Source organism: Alosa sapidissima, chromosome 20, assembly GCF_018492685.1.
Source record: "Alosa sapidissima isolate fAloSap1 chromosome 20, fAloSap1.pri, whole genome shotgun sequence".
NCBI classification, from domain to species: Eukaryota; Metazoa; Chordata; class Actinopteri; order Clupeiformes; family Clupeidae; genus Alosa; species Alosa sapidissima.
Window position 1 is genome coordinate 29,621,023 of NC_055976.1, and position 10,663 is coordinate 29,631,685.

Here is a 10,663-nt window from a genome sequence, read left to right on the forward strand (position 1 = left end):
ACAATGCACCTCACACACACACACACACACACACACACACATATATACACACACACAATGCACCTCACACACACACACACAATGCACCTCATACACACTCAAGATACACATCAAACACACACACAATACACCTCGGCACACTCAAGATACACATCACATACACACACAATACACCACACACACACACACACACACTCATGTTACATGATTAACCAGACATAAAAATAAATAAGAATCTACAGTCTTACCCTTAAATATGACACTGCCCTCACACAGCACAACTTAACTGTTACAGCATATAACAGTCTAGAACTATAGACTATAGACTAATAGCATAACAGTCTAGTGCTATAGGAGCCGTTTGATATGTTATAGCATATAACAGTCTAGTGCTATAGGAGCCGTCTGATATGTTATAGCATATAACAGTCTAGTGCTATAGGAGCCGTCTGATATGTTATAACAATCTAGTGCTATAGGAGCCGTCTGATATGTTATAACAGTCTAGTGCTATAGGAGCCGTCTGATATGTTATACCATATGACGGTCTAGTGCTATAGGAGCCGTCTGATATGTTATAACAGTCTAGTGCTATAGGAGCCGTCTGATGTGTTATACCATATGACGGTCTAGTGCTATAGGAGCCGTCTGATATGTTATACCATATGACGGTCTAGTGCTATAGGTCTAGTGCTATAGGTGTCATGAGCTCTCTCTCTGCCTGGTAACACACGCTGATTGAAGTCTGATGACCTCCACCTGTTTCTGCTCTGCTCTGCCTCACCCTCGTTACCTACCAGCTGCACTGCATTCACCACTCATCATGCCCTGTATATAAAGCCTTGCTTTTCAGTCCACACTTGTCAGATCGTCTGCAACCAGCACCAGTTACCTGCCTGTTTTAGAAAACGCCTCTGACTCTTTGCCTGTGATCCCGGACCCGCTCGACTACTTCTGTGTTCGCCAGCCCCGGTAATCTTGACCTGCCTTCCGTCCCTCTTCTACGAATACCGCCTAGTCCTTGACTGTACTGCTGCTTCGTTTCAATTGCTGTTGTGTGGGTGTTTCCCCCAGGACTTCCCGGATCATCCAGCTCCTGCCATCGCTGTTCGGCTACTGGGGGAACACACACACGCAGACTCTTGGAACCCCTGAAACCCCCTTAACCCCCAACCCTTAAATAAACTTTTGAACGTGACGCTTTTGTGGTCCTCGTCCTGTTTGGTGTCTGACAGTACGATCTGACCAAACATGGACCCAGCGCACGGTCGAACCAGCATGGAAACCGACGAACCAGAACCACCCACCGCCATGCAACGCCTGGAAGAGACAGAGAGAGAGGTAAACCGCAACACTGCTGACATTGCCTCCCTACTTCAAGCCGGCTACCAACAGCGTCAGCAGTTCCAGCAGCAACAGCAACAACTTGCAATGATCATTCAACTTCTCACCAACCTTTCTCCTCTGCCTGCTCCCACCGGCCCAGCCCCAGCCAGCCTGCTCACCGGCCCAGCACCCGAGTCTCCTGCCCAGTCCACTGCTGCCGTGGCTGCCGGAGCCCCAGAACCCAGGATCGGCAATCCAGAGCGGTTCAGCGGCGACCCAACCCAGGTACGGGCGTTCCTGACGAGCTGCCGTGTCCAGTTTACCCTGCAACCCAGGACTTTTGCCACTGAAGGGGCGAGGGTCGGTTACGTGATCACTCACCTGACGGGCCGAGCTCGACTCTGGGGAACGGCGGAGTTCGAGCGCCAGACCCCAGCATGTGCAACCTTCAACCTATTCGCAGAGGAGATGCTCAAGGTATTCGATTTGGAATCCACAACAACCGAGGCATCTCGGACCCTGATGAGTATTCGCCAAGGCAGAAGGACTGTTGCGGATTACTCCATTGACTTTCGAACTGTGGCAAGTCGGAGCTCCTGGAACATGGAAGCATTGGTGGATGCCTTCCTCCACAGCCTGGCGGACTACATAAAGGACGAGCTGGTTTCCCATGATCAACCCCCCACTCTTGATGAAGCCATTGCTCTGGCTGTCCGCATCGACCGCAGGATCCAGGCCCGCCGTCGTGAGAGAGGGCGCCAGAGTCCATCCACCAGCACACGGAGTGTCCCAACTGCCCTTCTGTCCGCACCTGCCACACCATCTAGCCAGCCGGACCAGTCTGAACCGATGGAGATCGGCCGCGCCTCCCTAACCCCTGCAGAGCGCCAGCGACGCATCACCTCCAACTTGTGCCTGTACTGTGGTGGTGATGGTCATCGAGTCGCCACCTGTCCAGCAAAAGCTGGAGCTCACCAGATGTAGGAGGAATCCGGATGAGCTCAATGAACATTCAGCCCTCCATCAGCCGTAAACCCCTCATCCAAGTCTGTCTTCACCTGTCTGATTCCACCCACACCCTGGCAGCCCTGGTGGACTCTGGCGCAGAAGCAAACATTATTGACACAGGACTTGCTCGTCAGCTGGGCTTGGAAAGCCATCGCTTGTCCACTCCTGTTCCAGCCCGGGCCCTGGACGGTCACGTAATTGGCACAGTTACCAGCATCACAGCCCCCATCTCAATGATGGTGTCAGGAAACCACCGAGAGACCATCCGCTTCCACCTGCTCAGCTCTCCAGGCCAACCCCTAATCCTGGGCTACCCTTGGCTCCGTCTCCACAATCCTCACCTCGATTGGGCCTCCGGAACTGTGAAAGAGTGGGGAAATGCCTGCCACCTGACCTGTTTGCGTGCTGCCTCGCTGCCCCCCGGCTCAGTACCCCCCAGCACTGCCCCCGACATTTCTAATGTCCCTGAATGTTACCATGGCCTCCGAGAGGTGTTCAACAAGACCAAAGCCACATCTCTGCCCCCACACCGTCCGTACGACTGTGCCATTGATCTCCTCCCTGGGACTGCTCCACCCAAAGGTCACCTCTACTCACTATCCCCTCCTGAAAGAAAAACTATGGAGGATTACATCAGGGACTCCCTGGCAGCTGGACTCATCCGCCCGTCTTCCTCTCCTGCTGGTGCCGGGTTCTTCTTTGTGGGAAAGAAAGATGGTTCTCTTCGCCCCTGCATTGATTATCGAGGTCTGAATGATGTCACAGTGAAGAACCGGTACCCTCTGCCTTTACTCACCTCTGCTTTTGAGTTGCTCCAGGGATCCACTATTTTCACCAAACTGGACCTTAGAAATGCTTACCACCTAGTGCGAGTAAGGGAGGGTGACGAGTGGAAGACTGCATTCAACACCCACACCGGCCATTATGAGTACCTGGTAATGCCATTTGGCCTCACCAACGCCCCAGCGGTATTCCAGGCGCTGGTGAATGATGTGCTGCGGGACATGCTGAATAAATTCGTCTTCGTGTACCTGGACGACATCTTAATTTTCTCCAGAACTCTGTCCGAACACACCCGTCATGTCCAGCTGGTTCTTCGACGGCTCCTGGAGAACTCTCTCTTTGTCAAAGCGGAGAAATGCGAGTTCCATGCTCAGACTGTGTCATTCCTGGGATACATCGTCGCTGAAGGCAATATCCAGATGGACCCCGCAAAGGTCTCGGCAGTTACCTCCTGGCCAGTTCCGGGGAATAGGAAGAAGTTGCAGCAATTCCTCGGTTTTGCCAATTTCTACCGGAAATTCATCCGGAACTACAGCTCCGTCGCCGCTCCCCTCACAGCTCTGACCAGCATCAAACACCCCTTTTTCTGGACCCCAGAGGCCAACACAGCCTTTCATACCCTCAAGGCCCGGTTCACCACTGCCCCCATCCTCCAGATGCCGGATTCAGACCGGCAGTTCGTTGTCGAGGTGGATGCCTCAGACGTGGGAGTCGGGGCCATACTCTCTCAACGGGCAGAGGAGGACAACAAGTTGCACCCCTGTGCATTTTTCTCTCGCCGGCTTTCACCTGCAGAGCGCAATTATGATGTTGGAAACCGTGAGCTGTTGGCTGTCAAGCTTGCCCTGGAGGAGTGGCGTCACTGGCTGGAGGGGTCCACAGTTCCGTTCCTGGTCTGGACCGATCACAAAAACCTCGAATACATCCGCAATGCCAAACGTCTTAACCCCAGACAGTCCCGCTGGGCCTTGTTTTTCACCAGATTCAACTTCACCCTGTCATACCGCCCAGGTTCTCGGAACACCAAGCCGGACGCTCTCTCCCGTCAGTTTCATAAGGATGACGCCCCTTCCCAGGAACCTGCATCAATTCTGCCCGATCCCTGCGTCGTAGCTGCCCTGACCTGGGATATCGAGGAGGAAATTCAAGAGGCCCTCCGTGACCATCCCAGTCCCAGTGCATGCCCAGACGGTCGTCTCTTCGTCCCAGAGAATTTGAGGTCCCGGGTCATACAGTGGGGACACAACTCCCGCCTTGCCTGCCACCCGGGCTCCGCCCGCACCTGCCATCTCCTTGCCCAGCGCTTCTGGTGGTCTTCTTTGAGAAGGGATGTCCGAGAATTCGTCCGTGCCTGCCCCACCTGCAATCAGAACAAGTCCTCCACTCGGCCCCCCGCTGGTTTACTCCAGCCCTTGCCTGTGCCCACACGACCCTGGTCCCACGTCTCCTTGGACTTTGTAACTGGCCTCCCACCATCAGGTGGGATGACGGTCATTCTCACTGTGGTTGACCGGTTCAGCAAGATGGCACACTTCATTCCCCTCCCTAAACTGCCATCTGCCAGAGAGACTGCCCAGGCTGTTCTTGATCATGTCTTCCGTCTACACGGGCTGCCCAGGGATGTTGTCTCTGACCGAGGCCCGCAATTCACCTCTACATTCTGGAAGGAGTTCTGCCGTCTTCTAGGGGCCACAGTGAGTCTCACCTCTGGGTTCCACCCCCAGTCCAATGGTCAATCCGAGCGGGCAAACCAGGAGCTGGAGAAGGCGCTGCGGTGCATGGTTTCTCGCAAACCCCAGGCTTGGGCACAACAACTGATGTGGATAGAGTATGCTCACAACTCCCTCACCTGCTCTGCCACTGGTATGTCACCTTTCCAGTGTGTGTATGGCTACCAGCCCCCCCTGTTCCCCAGCCAGGAAGGAGATGTGTCCTGCCCGTCTGCCCTCGCCTATGCCCGCCGTTGCCGTCGTACCTGGTCACAAGCTCGTGCCACGCTACTCAAGTCAGCTGTCAGCTATGCCACTGGGGCTAACCGCCGAAGATCGCCGGCACCCGCCTACCGTGTTGGCCAGAAGGTGTGGCTGTCAGCCAAGGATCTCCCACTGCGGGTGGAATCGCGTAAACTGGCACCTCGATTCCTCGGCCCGTTCCCTATCCAGAGGGTCATCAGCCCAACCGCAGTCCGGCTCCAGTTGCCAACCTCCATGAGGGTGCACCCTACTTTCCATGTTTCGAAAGTCAAGCCGACGCATGAAAGCCCGCTGGTCCCCGTGCCGCTTCCTCCTCCTCCTCCTCGCCTCGTTGACGGTGGGCTGGTGTACACCGTTCGACGCCTGCTTCGGTCCAGACGGCGAGGTAGGGGCCTCCAGTATCTCGTCGACTGGGAGGGCTATGGACCTGAGGAGAGAACCTGGGTGCCAGCCAGTCGGATTGTGGACCGGACACTCATCGCCGACTTCCACCGTCTGCATCCTGATCAACCTGCAATCCGTAGGGGCCGCCCCAGAGGGGTCCCTAACCGTCCTGCCCGCCCGGCTTCCTGTCCTGTGCCTGACCCTGTCTCGGTACCGGTCCCGTCTTCTGTCCACGACCCTCCAGCTCCCTCCGAGGATGAGGATGTTCGCTCGGACCACTCGGAGGAATTCTAGCCCTCCACCGGCTCCCCTCCGCCCTCCCGACGTGGTGTCACTCTTGGGGACTTCTGGGGCCGTCCCTTAGGGGGGGGGTTCTGTCATGAGCTCTCTCTCTGCCTGGTAACACACGCTGATTGAAGTCTGATGACCTCCACCTGTTTCTGCTCTGCTCTGCCTCACCCTCGTTACCTACCAGCTGCACTGCATTCACCACTCATCATGCCCTGTATATAAAGCCTTGCTTTTCAGTCCACACTTGTCAGATCGTCTGCAACCAGCACCAGTTACCTGCCTGTTTTAGAAAACGCCTCTGACTCTTTGCCTGTGATCCCGGACCCGCTCGACTACTTCTGTGTTCGCCAGCCCCGGTAATCTTGACCTGCCTTCCGTCCCTCTTCTACGAATACCGCCTAGTCCTTGACTGTACTGCTGCTTCGTTTCAATTGCTGTTGTGTGGGTGTTTCCCCCAGGACTTCCCGGATCATCCAGCTCCTGCCATCGCTGTTCGGCTACTGGGGGAACACACACACGCAGACTCTTGGAACCCCTGAAACCCCCTTAACCCCCAACCCTTAAATAAACTTTTGAACGTGACGCTTTTGTGGTCCTCGTCCTGTTTGGTGTCTGACAATAGGAGCCGTCTGATACGTTATAGCATATGACGGTCTAGTGCTATAGGAGCCGTCTGATACGTTATACCATATGACGGTCTAGTGCTATAGGAGCCGTCTGATATGTTATAACAGTCTAGTGCTATAGGAGCCGTCTGATGTGTTATACCATATGACGGTCTAGTGCTATAGGAGCGTGTCTCTCTGTGTCGAGTGGCAGCTGCTGCCTCACCTCTTGTTGACGGCTGGGTGTCTGTGGTCCATCTGGTCCAGCTGCTGCAGACGGCCCTCAGCCTCCCTCAGCTTCAGCAGCAGCTGCTCCTTCTCCTGTCAGAGCCACAGAAATGTATTAATACAGAGATATTCAACTCTGCTTTAACAACACAGAGATATTCAACTCTGCTTTAACAACACAGAGATATTCAACTCTGCTTTAACAACACAGAGATATTCAACTCTGCTTTATCAACATAAAGATATTCGTCTCAGTTTAATTAAAGGGACACCAGGCAAGCCTGATCGCTAGCGTTTCGTTAGCCTGCCTCTGTGCTGTGGATGCAGGATGTAAACTGATCCTGCTTCAGTCGGCGGGTACGATACACTGAACTTGCAAGCGGGATATTCTTCCTACAGGCAGTAGGGGCGGGCAAGAGAGTCTTCATTCACCCTGTAATGAGTCATTTAACCTTATACCGACTTACGAAGATGAGTAATTAACACAAAAACTTTGCCTGGTGTCCCTTTAACACAGAGATATTCAACTCTGCTTTATCAACACAGCGATATTCAACTCAGCTTTAACAACACATAGATATTCAACTCAGTTTAATCAACACAGCGATATTCAACTCACCTTTTCAACAAAGTGATATTCAACTCAGTTTAATTAACATAGAGGTATTCAGTTCAACTTTATCAACACAGAGATATTAAACTCAGCTTTATCAAAAGAGAAATATTCAACTCAGCTTTATCAAAAGAGCAATGCTCCATTTAGCTCAATGAACACACACAGTCTGTAGACGGGAGAATGATATAGACAGACTGAGAGACCAAGTGGGATGTCAATGGGAACCCAAACAGAAAAGTGTGTGGGCTTGAGTGTGTGTGTGTGTGTGTGACTAGTGACTACACTACTTTTACAGTGAATTTCCCCTTTTCTTGAATTTCCCCTTGGGGATCAATAAAGTATCTACTGGTATCTATCTGTCTATCAGTGTGTGTGAAAGTGTGAGAGCGTTGGAGTGTGTGAGGGTGAGAGGTATAACGGCACAGTGTTATTGAATAATATGAGTACAGTACAGATAGCGATAGTGTGTGTGTGTGTGTTTAATGTGTGTAATTGTGTGTGTGCGTGTGCGTGTGTGTGTGTGATTAATGTGTGTGTGTGTGTGTTTAATGTGTGTGTGTGTGTGTGTGTTTAATGTGTGTGTGTGTGTGTGTATGTGTGTGTGTGTGTGTGTGTTTAATGTGTGTGTGTGTGTGTGTGTGTTTAATGTGTGTGTGTGTGTGTGTGTGTGTGAGGTCCTCACCCGCCCCATGCAGTCCAGTAGCCGCTCCAACTCGCCGATCCGCTGGTCTCTCTCTGTGATCTTGGCCTCTGCGATCCTGCCGTTCTCCTCCAGCTCCTCAATGCGTCTCACATAGTTATCTATCTGAGCCTGGCACATAAGAGACACACATGAGAGGAGGTCATGGGTCAACACACACACACACACACACACACACACACACACACACACACACACACACACACACACAATGCACCTCATACACACTCAAGATACACATCTAACACACACACAACACACCTCGCACACACTCAAGATACACATCACACACGCACACAGTACACCACACACACACACAGTCATGATACATGATTAACCAGACATAAAAATACCTGTAGGGCCTCAATCTCCTCTCTGTTTGTGTGTGTGTGTGTGTGTGTGTGTGTGTGTGTGTTCACACCTGTAGGGCCTCAATCTCCTCTCTGTGTTTGCGATGCTCCTCCTGCAGACGTTGCTCGTACTGCTGCTCCAGTTTATTGCTCATGTCTCTCAGGGCCTGTGCACTAGCTTCCTGAGACACCTCCACCTGCCACACACACACACACACATACACACACACACACAAACACATATACACAAACACACACACAAACACATACACACAAACACACACACACACACACACACACACACACACACACACACACACACAAACACACAAACACACACGCACACACACACACACACACACACACACACAGTACAGTTGTTAGTACAGATCCACAAAGACAAATACATTTACACAAGTGCATGTTCAGTACATAATGTTTGGGGGAAAACAACACCTCTGCCATAATATGAGGGGTAAGGTACAGTGGAAGACTAGAAAAGCAAGACTCAGCTAACTGAGGCCCCCTAGTGGCAGAGCTGGCCACAGCAGCCCACAGCTGAGTTGACTGGTGACTCAGCTAACTGAGGCCCCCTAGTGGCAGAGCTGGGCACAACAGCCCACAGCTGAATTGACTGGTGAATCACAGTTGTGAAATCACGTGTTCATGTGGCTGATATTTTACACATTTGGTGAGGTGGTTCATATAAGGTTAGACTCACACATGCATCACCCCCCCCCCCCCCCTCTCACACACACACACACACACACACACACACACACACACACAGCTAATGCCATTGTCCCTGACCAATTCAACTCACACCTGTAGCTCAGTAAACCCAGCTGACTCCAGAGGGATGCAGTGACATGATAATATGTTTTGATTGGTTTTGATAACATGATTTGGGCAGCCGTGGCCTACTAGTTAGCGCTCCGGCCTAGTTAACCGGAGGGTTGCCGGTTCGAACCCCGACCAGTAGGCACGGCTGAAGTGCCCTTGAGCAAGGCACCTAACCCCTCACTGCTTCCCGAGCGCCGCTGTAGCAGGCAGCTCACTGCGCCGGGATTAGTGTGTGCTTCACCTCACTGTGTGTTCACTGTGTGCTGAGTGTGTTTCACTAATTCACGGATTGGGATAAATGCAGACCAAATTTCCCTCACGGGATCAAAAGAGTATATACTTATACTTATACTTAATAGCCATCTGCACTCCTCTCCATCCCTGAGGACTCTGTGAGTCCAGCACCTCTGAGTGAGGAAGCCTCTCTGCGTCTGGCTCTGATTGGAGCTCTTTGGCCTGGGATGTGAGAGGACGCCATTGGCTAGGCTGACATACACCTGTAAGCAGCCTGAGCTGAAAATGTGTATCATACCATTGAAGGAAATAATGCCCCCAGACAGGCCTCCATAGGTGTGGACAATTCCTGCGTTACAATCAGCAGCCAATCAAGGTGGCCACTTTAGTCAAGCTTGTGCATGAGTAATGACGTCATCCATAGCAACGAAGATTCGCTCTTATTTTAGGAGTTGTCATTTTTCCTTACTAACAGTAGGTCTGAAAGGCTTTGTGAATAACTTCTAAGAGAAAACTCATTGCTAAAATCTTTTAGTGTGATTTAGGATAAAAGGTTTTGTGAATATGGTCACATATTTAGACTGTACTGACAGACACACACACACAAACATACACACACACACACACACACACACACATACACACACACATTGTACTGACAGATATATCCACCATACTGCATTCAGGCCAAAAGACCAGCAATGGGAACTTTACGACAGGATTGAAAGAAAATAAATGTGATAAATGTTTACACGTCAAGTATTCACTTTCACATAAAAAGTCATGTAAAGCATGACAACTTAGGGTAAGTTAAGACTAAGTGTCTTTTTCGCAGCTTTTTCGCAGCTGCCGGCGTCCGTTTCACGTTATAATCCTATGGAGTAGACCGTGTTTTCAAAAAAGTCGTTGGCTTCTTTTAAAATGCGACCGCAACCGTCTTTTTCTGCAGCTCAGAAGTTGAGAAATATTCAACTTCTAGCGGAAAAACGCCATATGTCATGCTGTCTTTTTTACAGCTGACCAATCACAAGCGGATTACTGAGACCTGTGATTTCCCATGACAAGTAAAACATGGAGAAGGAAGTAAAAAATGGAGAAGGTGACAGAACAGCGGTCGAGAGACTCATTTTAGTGTCTGAGCATAGGGAATTTTTTGACATGACTTCACAACTTTACCATAACATAGGCTACTAAAAGCAACCGCCAACCCCAATTGTTTCTTCCGCAATATTTTGTATCCACACGTAACGTTAGTCACTTTGCCTATCGCAAAAAAAAAAAAAAAAAAAAAAAACGCTTCTGGCTGCTTTTTGGAACAAGAA

At 51.1% G+C, this 10,663-nt stretch overlaps 1 protein-coding gene across 2 annotated transcripts in view; it reads right to left on the reverse strand.

Moving 5' to 3' along the window:
- The window catches only part of LOC121694029 (myocardial zonula adherens protein), a 34,957-nt gene that overhangs the window by 4,845 nt on the left and 19,449 nt on the right, over positions 1-10,663 (reverse strand). For both annotated transcript variants that reach the window (XM_042073939.1, XM_042073938.1), the window contains exons 8-10: positions 8,336-8,461; positions 7,897-8,025; positions 6,597-6,691 (exon numbers count right to left, since the gene is read on the reverse strand). In XM_042073939.1, the coding sequence (XP_041929873.1) occupies positions 6,597-6,691; positions 7,897-8,025; positions 8,336-8,461 (350 nt within the window). The remainder of the gene's footprint in view (positions 1-6,596; positions 6,692-7,896; positions 8,026-8,335; positions 8,462-10,663) is intronic.